At 34.0% G+C, this 13,359-nt stretch overlaps 3 protein-coding genes across 7 annotated transcripts; all 3 read left to right on the forward strand.

Annotated features, from left to right (window-relative positions):
- Window positions 1-876: 876 nt before the first annotated feature.
- On the forward strand, window positions 877-6,957 carry LOC123209913. 2 transcript variants are annotated; one of them, XM_044628004.1, is made up of 10 exons: window positions 877-1,156; window positions 1,602-1,768; window positions 1,862-1,926; window positions 2,383-2,423; window positions 2,536-2,684; window positions 2,787-2,900; window positions 4,706-4,783; window positions 5,847-5,912; window positions 6,522-6,602; window positions 6,685-6,957. In XM_044628004.1, exons 1-10 carry the CDS (start codon window positions 1,009-1,011, stop codon window positions 6,790-6,792), a joined length of 1,017 nt encoding a protein of 338 aa, XP_044483939.1. In that variant the 5' UTR covers window positions 877-1,008; the 3' UTR covers window positions 6,793-6,957. The 2 variants fall into 2 exon arrangements, with proteins under 2 accessions (XP_044483939.1, XP_044483940.1); XM_044628005.1 differs by having other exon boundaries at window positions 2,596-2,684.
- A 240-nt stretch (window positions 6,958-7,197) lies between these two features.
- Window positions 7,198-9,970, forward strand: LOC123209914 (transcription factor bHLH47). 4 transcript variants are annotated; one of them, XM_044628007.1, is made up of 5 exons: window positions 7,198-7,313; window positions 7,856-7,973; window positions 8,466-8,584; window positions 8,757-8,884; window positions 9,119-9,970. In XM_044628007.1, exons 2-5 carry the CDS (start codon window positions 7,906-7,908, stop codon window positions 9,524-9,526), a joined length of 723 nt encoding a protein of 240 aa, XP_044483942.1. In that variant the 5' UTR covers window positions 7,198-7,313; window positions 7,856-7,905; the 3' UTR covers window positions 9,527-9,970. The 4 variants fall into 4 exon arrangements, with proteins under 4 accessions (XP_044483942.1, XP_044483944.1, XP_044483945.1 ...); XM_044628009.1 differs by having other exon boundaries at window positions 7,202-7,313; window positions 7,882-7,973; XM_044628010.1 differs by having other exon boundaries at window positions 7,206-7,435; window positions 7,882-7,973.
- An 826-nt stretch (window positions 9,971-10,796) lies between these two features.
- LOC123209915 (HVA22-like protein a) lies at window positions 10,797-13,167 on the forward strand. Its single transcript, XM_044628011.1, has 5 exons — window positions 10,797-11,111; window positions 11,403-11,429; window positions 11,614-11,736; window positions 12,431-12,674; window positions 12,878-13,167. Exons 1-5 carry the CDS (start codon window positions 11,050-11,052, stop codon window positions 12,935-12,937), a joined length of 516 nt encoding a protein of 171 aa, XP_044483946.1. The 5' UTR covers window positions 10,797-11,049; the 3' UTR covers window positions 12,938-13,167.
- The last annotated feature ends 192 nt before the right edge of the window (window positions 13,168-13,359 follow it).

Raw genomic sequence — 13,359 nt, forward strand, 5'->3', positions numbered from 1 at the left:
ATATTTAAAATTATGTTTTACGTTTATAAAAAATATAATAAATATTTGATACTATTAAAAAAAATAATTTGATAATAAGTTAAACTAGTTGATTGTCTGATTAAATCGATTGAATCATAAATAAGTAAAATAATTAATTCAATAACCAATCTAGTTTAAAAAACAGTGTCTTTAGACTGTATATGTATAAGTAGGATTCAATAAAAAAATAATTTTTTTTAGGTCAAATTTTTACCAGTGTTAAAATTAAAAATTATTTAAAATATTTAATATAAATATTCAATTATTGATACACCTTTATAAGTTTAAAAATTGGTTATTTATTTTAAAAAAAATCAATTAATTTTAAAATATTATATTTTTATATGTGTAATTATATTTTTTGAAATTATTAAATATATATTGATTTTTTTTTCAAATTTTTAAAAAATTCTTAAAATTTTTATAAACACTAATATATTTAACAATTACAATTTTTTCCTTAATTTTTTTTTTAAAAAATAAAAAGGAAAATAGAAAAATTAATATACAACGATATTTCCACTCCTTCATTTAATGGAATACACTAATCAAATTTGAGGACAAGTGGAGAAATAGTTTTTTCAAATTTAGGACGAAAATGACTGTTCATCAACCCTTGGACAGAAAATAGTCTTTTGGAAATTTCTAAAATAAATAAATAAATAACAACTTGTGCCCCTTTTTGGTATTTTGTTAAAAAAAAAAAGTCAACTAAATAAATCATCCCTTATTATAAATCAGAAAATTAATATAAAAATCGTAAATACTAAAACAAAGTAAATAAAAATATAAATAAAATTTACAGCTACAGAAGTCCATACAAGAGGAAAAGAGTAAGGCTTGAAAGAGAAGTAGAACTGAAAGTCTATGTGATGTGAAGTTTAACCCCAAACAAACAAAATGCTGTCAATCTTCATGTCCCATTCCTCACCACATCAATATTATTTTACAAGGTTTTGATGTCATCATTTGTTACTTGAAAAGTTAATGGAGATGGCAAGGGTTAGAAATTGGTGGAGTCATTCAAAGAGGGTACTTTTTATCTGGTTTATCTCTCTCGTCTTGTTCTACTCTTTGTTTCACATGGCCCTCCAGAATTTATCCCAGAACCAGAAATACCCTTTTTCTGCTTCAGGTAATTTCATCTCTTCTCTTTGGTTAAGTTTCAATTATAGGAAACCGTTGAAAATTTTTCCGTTTATTAGCTTACAAGATCTTGTTGTGTTTGATCTGTAAGGGGCTTTTTTATTTCTTATTAAATCGTGGCAAACCCATGTATTATATCCATGTTTGATCAGAACTTGAGTGTTTAGTATATATATCTGAGGAAAGCATTTCAGATACCTTAAATTTGGTGGCCTTTTCTGGGTTTTAGATTTTTATGACGTGCCTTATGGTTGGATCTTGGAAATTCTTAATTAGGATTTGATTAAAGAGTAAATCCCTGTTTCTGAACTAGACTTTTTATGGAGTTAAAATTTTGCAGTCCATATCAAGGAATTCATTTATATGTGTATCGTGACTAGACTAAAGTATTTGAGTGATGCTAATTGTACGGAGGGTTTTTTTTTTAAAATCAGATTCTCGTATTGCAAATGAGGAGCGGAGGGCAAAATTATATGATAAGATGGCGAGGGATTTGGATGAGCATGGAGCGGTTTTTCTGAAGCAAGGGGAAACATCTCAGTCATTGTCACTTTCAGATATCTTCAATCTCAAAGATGGAGTTGTAACACCTGTACTTAAGGTAAATTATAAATGAATTGAGTTGCAAACTTAATTTATATGGCTATTTATTGAGATATTTTAAGTCAATGGTGGTTCATCTTCTTTTTCTCAGGCAGCAAATCCTCCTGTACGAGCAAATGTTTTGTATATGAGCACAGAGTATTCAGTGCATATCTCGTAAGCATTATTTCATTATTCTTGCTATTTTGATTTACTGTATTGTTTATCTTTTATATATGTATGTATGTATGTATTCATACATACATATATATATATGTGTGTGTGTGTGTTATTGAGCAGAATATGTGCACTCTAGCCATTAAACAGCAAAAAAAAAAAATCCTTTTCTTTCTTCATTAAAACCTTTCATTAGGATTTTAATTTGACTTCTCCATAGAAATATAAATGATTGGTTTTCATTAATGATTGCATAGTTTTGACACTGAGTGCAAGAAATACAATTGAGCTCGAGGTTTTTAAATTAATTAATATGTATATTTATATTTTACTCTTTGCATGAATGTATGTATGTCTTTGGAACTTTATACCTGCTAAGTTTTTTTGTGATATATTTTTTAGTTCATTGTGAAATTTGGAAGCTTAAATTTTAATTTCATGCTCTTCTTGGTGCAGAGAGGCTGTAAAACGTATATTCAGTCCACATTTTGATAAAGGTAAGCTATTATATAGCCGGCCTCTTACATGAATACTGTTTCTGTAATTATGTTCCGGAGCTAATTTAGTCATTTCTTGCATGGTTTTATGTTTTTCCACTTCATTGTGTAGAGATTTCAATTTCTTTATTTGTTACCTCATTTTTGGCATGCTTAAATGGATCTTTGTTAGCAATATGGTTTCAGAATTCAAGTTTGTACCATTTTAGCATGTTTCACGCCTCCCATCATATTTCACCTGTCCCTGCCACTGAAGATGAGGTACGATGCCTGTTTAAGCTAGTTCTGATGTCTCTTTAATGCTTTTAACTCTTCTTGCTTGAGTTTTGATGTAATCATTGAATCCTTTTCTGTTTTGTATAGATTGAAGCTGAAGTAGCCGCTGTTAGAGCTGTGGCAGAGGGCCTCTGTCCTCTAAAAATTGTCCTAGACAGGGTGGTTTTAACTTCAACTGGTGTGCTTCTGGGTTGCTGGCAGGTCACTTTCTTTAACTTGTATTCTCCCTGTCCTGCCCTTCCTTCCCTACTCTTTGCTCTGTGTGTGTCTATGACAGCCACACACTTGTGAATGAGCAAAGAAATTGAATTTCTGCATTCTGAATGTTTTACTGTCATGTGGAAATTTGATCTTCTGTGACTAGGGTGGAGTTTATCACTTGAAACCTTTGCAATTACTTTCTTCTGTCCTATTCACTTGTCAAACATATTACTTTAGATGGTGGGTGGAGTTGGGATCAGATGCATGCAAATCATCTCCAACTCAGAAAAGTTGCATCAATAATAGCCAGTATATATGCTTTTGGAGTGTTTACACATGTGAAAAGGAAAAGGAAAATGATGATATATTATATAATTTTTTAGTTCTAGGTGACAGAAAGTATGATACCAGATTCTTATAACTCATTGTTTTCAACACTCAAAGGTTGGGAACTGTTAGGTTCCTAAATGCAAGGTATGAAACTTGGATCTTACATTGGAAAGTATGGACAACTAGTGTAGAGTTTATATGGCCTTGGGCTTTCCCATCTCAATAGCTAACTTTTGAGGTGTGGTTCTCTCAAAATTCGTATTAGGAACATCTATTACTTTCATATTATTGCCTTGGTGAGGGAAATTTGTTGATGGCTTCACCCAAAGCTTTGTCTATAATTTAGGCTCTCAATATTGTTAGGCCTCCAATTGTGGTGAACTACCATCGTAAGAGGCGGAAAATCAAGGAGCTCAAGATTTACAAGAGTAGAAGTGAGAAAGAATATGCAAAGTAGTTTAGTAGAAGATATTCAATACAGGGAAATACCCATTAAGTTAGAATTTTTTTGTTGAATAGGAAAGTAGTTAATTAAAGTTCAATGCATAAATTGCCTTGGTTTAGAAATTGTATTGAGATAAGGAAAGTAGTAATTAGGTTCAATCATAAGTTGTATCTGTCTAGGAATCATAGTTGAAGTAAGATAACTTGTATATAAGGATGGTTGTGTAGATGAGAAAAAGCAGTTCAATTTCTTTAATAAATTGCAACTTATAAGCAGAGAAGCTTTGCCATGTTAAATTTTTAGAGTTTAGTTTTCTAATTGTTGTTAGAGTTGGACGAATGGAGCCTGGTGCTATGGAGGACAAGGACCTTGACTCCATATGGAAGGCCTAGAATGGTCCTTGGTCCAAGCCCCATGCAGGGGCCTGGTAGGCCAGTCTAAGGATTGGGCCCTTGGGCACGTTTAATATTTTAATAATGTTTTAAAAAATGAGTAAAAATAAATATTTTTAAAAAATTTACTGTTAGAGGCTAATTTTGTACATTCTTATTCTATTTTACCATTGGGCCCAGTCTCAAGGCTTGTTAACCATAGTTTCAGGCCTTGAGGACTTGGCCTGTTCTCCCCTCCTTTGGCCGATCCAGCTTGGGCTTTCTCCTCCCTGGGCCTTGGCTTTTTTGTGCAACTCTAATTGTTGTTGTTGTATTATTTTGCTTAGTTTCATATCATTTTTGTTTCTTAGAATTCACAAGTGTGTGAAGTCGTAACAAATATCCACATGTGAAGTAATTTCTCTCCTTGCATTTCTTTATGTCATTTTGAAACAGTGTAATGGATGTGTATTACTCTCATTTTTGTTAGTTGTTATCTTGAAAGATTAATCATTTGTTGATATCTTTGTGCCATGGATGAGGAACCACTCCATGTGACTTAAATGTTTTAGTAGCAGTTGTCCCATATTTCTCACTGGAAACTGTCATATAGGAAGTTAATTTATTGGCTGACAATAATTCCCTAATTTTTTGTGAAGGTGATTTCTGGAGCTGATCCTGTAACTATTCGTGCTAAGCTGAGAACTGCTCTTCCACATGCACCTGAGAAGCAGCTTGTAAGAACCAAATGAAATCTTATATACCGTTGAAATAGGGGTGCAAATGAGCTACATTGAGTAGAGTAATGTTTGGTTCAAGCTTAATTTGACTACGTATATGTAGAGATTAAGCTTAAGCTCAAGCTCAAGTTTGTTGAGCCAACAAGATCTTGGCTTGAGCTTGAGATAGAAATGGTTGACTCGAGCTGAGCTCAAACAATTATATTTTAACAATTTAATTTTCAAAACATTATTTTAAACCCTATAATTTATATATTTATCAATTACCCCCTATATTCAAAATTAAAAAATATGATTGTAAGAGCATATGTGTAAGATTTGAAACTCTCAGGGGTGTTATTGATATGTTACTCACATCAAGCCGTGAGCTTGCAAGCTTACGGAGGTAGCCAAAATCAAGCTTGAAATTTGGTTCAACTCATTTGCATTCCTACTGTAAAATAGTGTGAAAAGCTTGGATTTTAATCTTTAAGAATCGGAAAACAGTGAAGTGTAATGTTTGAGGCATGCATGCCAGATAGCTAAAACTATGAAATTTACCCTAAGATTTGGAAATGATTGTAATTTTTGCAAGCAGGCATATTTTTAACCAAACACGAAGGAAACTTAATATGGTTAGCAGCTTTCTCCAAGTTTCTTATGTTCTGTTTGCACAATGCTATTTATGGTTGGGTCACTCATAAAAGTAGCTCATAACTTTGATTATTTTGTTGTTTCAATATTTGTAACAGGAGAGCATTAAGTCTACATATTTTATAATGAAAAATCACATTTTAAATTTATTACTTTCACAATTTCATTTCAGCTAGTTATCAGTGTTGCTCTGAACCCAAATCATGTCCTAAATGATAGTTTGTCATCTTGTTTTCATTTTAATAGGGATGGTTATATATTCTGTTCATAGGTCATGTCATAGCTTCACTAGTGCCATTTGTAAACCATCAGCGGATAATTCTCTTCATTTATACGAACATTGATATGGAATTGATAAACATGTGCCTGGATATATATGCCATCTAATTTGTTAATGTTGCACTCACTAATCTTCTTTATGCTGCAGTATGATGATGCTATTCTTCACACATCATTTGCAAGGCTTCTGGGTCACCCTACGGCTTCATCCATGGTAGTACCTTATAAGTGTCAATAAGTTTGTTGCATTCAGTTGTTCTCATAGGTATCCGATTGACATCTTTAGGATTTTAAAATTGCAAACTGGCAATTGGGAAGCATTGAGCTGCGTTATATCTGTTGTTGGGATGAAATAATTGGTGTTAGCTTTCAATGAAGCCTGTGTAAATATAAGTTATGATATGCTGTCAGTTCTGATGAAGTTGAATTTGCCTTCACTGTATGTGAACATGTGAAAATGGTTGCAGGAATGTTGGGCATTCTTAATCTCAGACAACTGGCTGAAATAACTCCTAATATGAAATTATATTTAGAAGTTGAACTTGAGGGAGGAAACAGCCAACCCTGCAAGGAAGCTGGATTGTGACTGTTGCTTAGGGTTGCATCTGGAAAATCCGGCCTGCTTGTGAATTCTATAGCTCTTAATTGCATTATTGCTAGATAACATTTTGACTATATGATACTTCTACTTCTGACCTTACTGAGAAGTTTCGACCAATGTCCTTGGATTTTATTTTTAATATCCTCATCTCAGATTATGCGGGAAACAAACATTATCATATCATATTTTACTGATTTGAATTTATGCGTGTGTCATCTGCAGGACCATCAAAATACTTCAGATCAACTCAAATTCTTCCACGAACTAGTTGCTCGTCTAAACAGCGAAATCCATGGATTCGAGGTAAGTTGTTTTTAATCTGCATGCAAAAACATAGTAGCATGAATCACATTATAGCTCACCATGACTGCATTTTTTTATACAGGCAAAGGTGTCTGAGCTCTGGTACGTGGAAGAGTACGACTTGTTGGCGCTCGCCTTGGACGGACGAATGAATGTTCGCAGGTTCCCCCTTGAATGCTCAGGACCCTGAGAAGATGTTTATTTGAATCAAGAAAAATTTCCAACAATGGCCGCCTTATTTCCTTCACTATCCTTTCCAGTTTACTGATAGATTACTATTTTGGGCTTTTCTACCGTTTGTATTAATCAGACAACTCTTCAAAGAAATAAATAAAAATGTTTGTATTTTTCCTCTCCTTCGCTTTCAATCGTATGTATGCGCACGCAATTAGCTGCCCTGTGGATGCCACACGCTCTTCCTTTGCCACTTTATCTTTTCCATTTGAAAGCACGTGACAATATGTAAATGAAAATATAAATATATTAAAAATAAATATAGAGCGTGAAATAATAAACTACATCAAATTTATTTATTCCTTATTTTGGATGACGTGTTGCGCATACTGAAATAAATTAATAAATAAATAATACAAAATTGAAGTGAAACCCACGTGTACTGGTTCATTGAACTAAGTGGCCTTTCGCTGGCACGCGCCATCCTGTGTATCGTATTCTCCCGCCACGCCCTCGACACCTTTCAATCACCACAAGGTCTTCTTGTGTATTTCTTTTTATTTTCCTTCTTAATTTTATCCCATTTTAAAGTCAATCCCTTCTTCCTCTTTTTACGTTTTGATTTTGATTGTTTTTGTGTTAAGCTGTTGATTCCAGAGGTATTATTTTCGTTTTTCTTTTGCTATTTTTATTGTTTTCTTTTAATCTAGGGTTTTGTATATGGCTTCAATTTCATTATTCTAGGGTTCTGGTTTTGGGGCTAATATGTTTGTGATCTTTAAATTCTTGGTGTTCTTGACTTTTTGGGGAAATCAAGATCAATCAAGTCTTGTTCAGTTTGTTTTGGTATCGAATTTATGGTTTTTATGCACTGATAAATGTCCTTTCCAAAAACAAATTAAGTTATCCACCTAGAGATGATTTTTTTCTCTTTTTTGCAAATACTGTATCCCCATTACGGTGATGGTACCGTAGTTTATCTTTTCTCTTCTTTTAATGAGAAGTTGAATTGTGCTTTGGTTTGTCTGTTTTCATTGAATGAACTACAGAACATTGAATAGATACTGTTTGATATTCAGGTAATTCTTTCTTTTTTTAACTGAAGGCACTTATCCCATTTGACAAAATCATGGGTTCAGAGGCTCTTTCTCCCTCAGCTGATGAGGTCAATGTGCTGACGGATCCATCCATTGATAGGTTAGTTTTTAAAGATCTTAAATTTTATTTTAGTTGGTTCATATTGGTTGCCCCTTATTTAGTGATTGGGTTGGATCTTGATAATTGGAAAGCAAATCAGCATTTTATGATGTTATGGCGTGTAATGTTCACATGTAAGCGGAGCATAATAACTTGTGTGGTCTTTGTTTATAGCCCATTAAAGCAGCCTTAGATAGTTAGGTTCTAGTTCAAAACTTTGTATAGTTTAAGAGAACTGTATTATAAATGGCCATGAATAACATAGGATCATATGCAAAATTTCAGAAGGCTGTAGCATTTAAACATGAATTCTTGTTGCTGCCTTCTGCAAGAGGCAATAGTGTAAAGTTTAACAATAATAATAATGATAATAATCTGATGCAGATACTTCTGCTGGAGCATGTAGTTTGGGCTGCTAGAAGATAATCATTGAGTTTAAAATCAATTAAGTGTTATCTTTAGTTGGATGTCTGAAAGTTGTTTGTGGTGCAGACCTAGTTCAACCAAAAAGAATCAGGGTAAAGCTCCTAAAAGAATTCACAAGGCTGAGAGGGAGAAAATGAAGCGGGAGCATTTGAATGAACTTTTTTTTGACCTGGCCAGTGCTCTTGGTAAATTTTTACTCCTTAAATGGTTTTGTTTGCCATCCTCTTTCATTCCCTGTCAACATAACTATCCAAAGTTCAAACCATTTTTTTACTTCATGAGTAGCCTTGTTTAAAGACTAGGTCATTTTGAGGATAGTGAAAGATTATATCTCACTCAGGGACTCACCTTGTACAGAACTGAATCAGCAGAACAGTGGGAAAGCCTCAGTACTGTGTGAAGCAACCAGATTGTTGAAGGATTTGTTCAGTCAGATTGATACACTCAGAAAGGAGAATGCATCTTTGTTGTCTGAATCTCATTATGTAGGGCCCCTGGATTTTTCTCTGCAGTTCCCCTTTTACTACTGATAATTCCCTCAGCCTGCCTTCCCTCTCCAGTCTGTTAGTTCTATTGGAATTTGATACATAATTTTATTTGGGTTCTCTGTTTTGGTTATGCATCTACTCTATCTTCATTTTATTTTTGTTAGAGCTATGAAGACACCTTTGTATTCTCATGAGCCACAGTGCATTTACGTTGCTTGACATGTTGAGCAGGTGTCTGCTGAGAAGAATGAGCTGAAGGAGGAGAACTCTGCCCTAGAATCTCAGATTGAGAAGTTGCAAAGTGAGATACAAGCAAGGGTGGCACACTCTAAACCTGACTTGAACGTACCTCCTCCTGAATTTCATCAACCAGAACTGGCATCACATTTTCCAGGAGATAGTTATGGATTATCTGCCGTAGATCCAGCCTTGCAGCAGGCATCTGCTGTCCTTGTTGTCCCCATCCATTCCGATCTCCAAACTTATTCCACACCTGATTCTGCTCACCACCCAACTAAACCTGGCACAAATGTAAGCAAACCTCATGCAAGGTACCCTACCTCTGCAGATTCGTGGCCTTCCCAACTTCTTGGGGAGAGCATTTGCAGTAGCGGAAACAATGCCCCAAATAGCATGTGAAGTTAGTAATGTCCAGTAATCTGTACTCAGAATCACTCTTCACGTTTTTCTCAAAGTTAATTAATGGTGTATGTTACAAGATGGATGATGGTAGTTTAGTGTATTTATTTTTTTATTCGCATCAGTTGACTTTTTCAAATTATGAACTAATGTATTCGGGCTTGACTCTGGTCCATAGCATAGCATGGTACTCAGTTGAATAAATACATAATATTGGAATCCAGTTCAAAGCTGCAGAGGTGCAGGAATTTGTTTTCGTTTCCGCCCAAGGTGAAGAGTTTGAGGAAACCGAAGAAGCCTACCGCATTGCCGGCTTGGACCAAGATCAATGGGTCAATAATCGAGGTTTTATTGTTCTCTGTTGCTGAAGTTAGACTCAGACAATTGTCAATATGATGTAACTTTTGTACAAATAATGAATTGATTTAAATTTAGAACCTCCTAGAATTTGTGTGTTGAGTAGAAGAAATGGTCCCTTTCAGTTGTTTGGATTACCTAATGATTTGTCGAACAAAGCCCACCCTCACTCATTTTTGTCCACACACCACATTTTTACTGTATGTGATTGGGGAACACTATGTGGGTCCCCATTTTTGGAAAGAAACATTGGATCCTCTAAAATCTGGAAGTCACATTTTCATCCTTACTCCACGAAACTTGATTACCTAGTAAGCAAACCAAACTGAACATGTCAAGAGGGTTACATCAACCTGCGACATGACCTAAGTTTTCTACATGTAATAGGTCTCTTTTTTGGTCATATTTGAATAATATATTAAAAAAACTGAAAAATTATTTTCTTTCTCACGCTTTATGTTCCTCGACAGAAATTCTATAATTCCTCTTATGCTCACATCACACACAATAAAATGTATACATTTTTATAATTATAGAAAAATCAATAAAAATAAAGCATTTCAATTTTTTAAATTCTTCAACTGTCCCATACTTGATTGCTATCGAATTCATTATTACAAATCAGTCTCTAATTGTCACGACTAGACTAACCTACGTATTTATCATTACTAGATAATTATTGATTTTTGTTGAATATTTATGAAAAATATTAAATGTTTGAATCAATTCAAAATCAATTTATTTATGAAAATAAATCTTATTCTTAGATCAAGCTTGATATTTTTTACCTTAAACTCAGATTGTTTAATTTGAGCTGTGAGTCAAGCTCGAGTCAACTCAGCTCGCATTTAAGATCCAAAATTGTTAGGGACGAAAATATCACTTTCATATTTTAGTGGGCTATAACTTATTTTCCAAAATATATGGACTTGATTATTTTCTTCCGACCTTTATGTGATGGCTGGCTCTTTTTTCAGTGCCCTCGGAGTTCTCTTTACTTTGTAGAACTTTAATGCTTTTTAAGCACTTGTCTGCTTTCCCCTTGCTCTTAAACACAACGCAACGCTCTCATCTCACTGGAACGAACAAACAAACTTCTGCTCAAATTTGGAGATCAGAACAAGAAAAATAAGGAAATAAACCGCTTGAGATTGAGGAGATCAGATATGGGATCTGGGGCCGGAAGCTTCTTGAAGGTTGTACTTAGGAACTTTGATGTTCTTGCTGGGTATGTACCTTTTTCTTTCTCCAACTCTGCTTCTTTACTCGTTTCTTATTTTTTCTGGGATATATACATATTTTAGAACGGAATTTAAAAATTTTAATAACAACCCATTAAGTTTTCTGGAACTGTGAAGAAAGAAAACAATAATTGTATAAAAATCGTACTTTTGCTCCGAATGTCAAGACATAGAATAAACGATGCATTATAAATTGAAAAAAAAAAACCTTTTTTCTTTTAGCTGCTTATAATTGTTCAGCATTATATTCTAATTTAGTTTCTGGGTTTGATTTGCAGGCCTGTGGTTAGTCTTGTCTACCCTCTGTAAGTGCTGTTCTTCTTCTTGATCTTTCTTTTTGAAGGGGCGTTATCTTGTATTTGGACTGTAGTTTTTTTCTCTTTGTAGATAAATTAAGTTGAGTTTGGTTTTTGATTCTGAGAGTGGGTACTTTGTAATACTTTCAAACTAAATAGTAAGATGATTTTGTGGTTTGGGTCCTTTTAACAGATATGCCTCTGTTAGAGCAATTGAGACCAAGTCTCCTGTTGATGATCAGCAATGGCTCACTTACTGGGTTCTTTATTCTATGATTACTCTTATTGAGCTCACCTTTGCCAAAGTCATTGAATGGTAAGTTTATATGTTCATGTAGTATGTTGTGTGTATAATTTGAGACGACATTTTATGATCATGAACTTGTTTTTTAAAGGTTCTTTCTGGAACCTGTTTGTTGAATTGCTTGCTTATAAATGAATGCTTTACAATATTTAAATGCTTACAAATGCACGTGCTCTGTGTCACTTTAATGGAATCTGTTCTTTGAACTGTGTGATTGTGCAAAATGCAACCTTTAGATATGTTCTTTTCACAAACTTTTTTTCATTCACTAAGAGAATCACTTTTCCTTAATATGTACTTGTGGATAGTTGGTGTTATGTTCTTTTTTGAATAAATGATATTTAAATAAAAACTAAGAGAACCATTTCCTAATTTTCATGGTCATGTGGTTTGTGATAGTCATTTCACCATATGCTTCAGTTGTATTTTTCTTTTGTTTAGGGTTCATTCTTGAGAACTCTTTTATACTCTTAGTGCTATGAAGGGAAAATAAAGTTTCAGTGACAGTGTTGTGGTTGAAGCTATATCTAAAACTCTCCTAGGTTTGGACTACCACAAAATGGTCAGTAAACTTAATTGTGCTGGGAGACTTTATAACATGTATTTCTTTTATTGTAGTTTCCTGGATTATAGTTTACAATATTTTCAAGGGACGGAGAATTAAATCTGATTATTTCTGTTTGAAATTTCTTAAACTATGTGACAGGATTCCTATCTGGTCTTATGCAAAGCTGATTTTTACATGTTGGCTAGTCATTCCATACTTCAGTGGTGCTGCATATGTTTATGAGCATTACGTGAGACCTTTCTTTGCCAACCCTCAGACTATTAACATCTGGTATATCCCAAGGAAGAAAGACATTTTCAGTAAGCCAGATGATATTCTTACTGCTGCAGAAAAATACATTCAAGAGAATGGGACAGATGCATTTGAGAAGCTCATTCGCAGGGTATGCTATCCACCATAATTGTTCTTTATATGCTCAATTGGTCACTTCACTTATGAGTTGTGAAAATCTTGCCGACCCAATCTGTAAGCATTTGTGAAATGGGTGGTGTCTTGTATTATATAGCAAATTAATACTGGCAATGGATGTAGATTGGATTATAATGTTTCCAAGCACTTGTTTAACAATTTTTTCTTATTATTCAGGCAGACAAGTCCAGGCATGCAAATGAAAACTCATTCTCCGATTATGACAGTAGGTATTGAGCTTCATAGCTTGCTTTTTGTGGACTGTAACCTAGGTACTTGCTGAGGGAAAAAGGTGAAAATGTTATGTGTTACTGGAATCATATTTTGTTGCCGATGGTTGACTGTTTTCATATGCAGTTCTTGGTTTCTATATCTGTGCTAAATGCTATAACATTAAGTCATGTAATTATTATGGTTTGTGCTGTAGTTTACAAAACTTAAATATGGTAGATGCTAAATTTGCGTTATTATGTGGACTCCTCTTCAACTACAAATAGGCACCCGAATTACAAAGCTTGCTATTATGTGTGGCTTACTGAATGAAACTGATATATTGAGATTTGGAACAGCAAAGCATGCACACGATACATGCATAAAAGGAATATGGGTGCACGATTCAGGGGCTGTGCTGGTGGGGGAATATTTTCTCCATCTTTAAG

The sequence above is a fragment of the Mangifera indica genome, chromosome 3 (assembly GCF_011075055.1).
Source record: "Mangifera indica cultivar Alphonso chromosome 3, CATAS_Mindica_2.1, whole genome shotgun sequence".
Taxonomy (NCBI): domain Eukaryota; kingdom Viridiplantae; phylum Streptophyta; class Magnoliopsida; order Sapindales; family Anacardiaceae; genus Mangifera; species Mangifera indica.

Excerpts from the sequence above, each read along its gene's own strand:
- LOC123209913 (XM_044628004.1), top strand. The coding sequence starts at position 1,009 with ATGGAGATGGCAAGGGTTAGAAATTGGTGGAGTCATTCAAAGAGGGTA. Across the intron at positions 4,784-5,846 it reads ATGCACCTGAGAAGCAGCTT|TATGATGATGCTATTCTTCA; the intron begins GTAAGAACCAAA and ends TTTATGCTGCAG. Across the intron at positions 5,913-6,521 it reads ACCCTACGGCTTCATCCATG|GACCATCAAAATACTTCAGA; the intron begins GTAGTACCTTAT and ends TGTCATCTGCAG.
- LOC123209915 (XM_044628011.1), top strand. The coding sequence starts at position 11,050 with ATGGGATCTGGGGCCGGAAGCTTCTTGAAGGTTGTACTTAGGAACTTT. Across the intron at positions 11,112-11,402 it reads AACTTTGATGTTCTTGCTGG|GCCTGTGGTTAGTCTTGTCT; the intron begins GTATGTACCTTT and ends TTTGATTTGCAG. Across the intron at positions 11,430-11,613 it reads GTTAGTCTTGTCTACCCTCT|ATATGCCTCTGTTAGAGCAA; the intron begins GTAAGTGCTGTT and ends TCCTTTTAACAG.
- LOC123209914 (XM_044628007.1), top strand. The coding sequence starts at position 7,906 with ATGGGTTCAGAGGCTCTTTCTCCCTCAGCTGATGAGGTCAATGTGCTG. Across the intron at positions 7,974-8,465 it reads ACGGATCCATCCATTGATAG|ACCTAGTTCAACCAAAAAGA; the intron begins GTTAGTTTTTAA and ends TTTGTGGTGCAG. Across the intron at positions 8,885-9,118 it reads TGTTGTCTGAATCTCATTAT|GTGTCTGCTGAGAAGAATGA; the intron begins GTAGGGCCCCTG and ends CATGTTGAGCAG.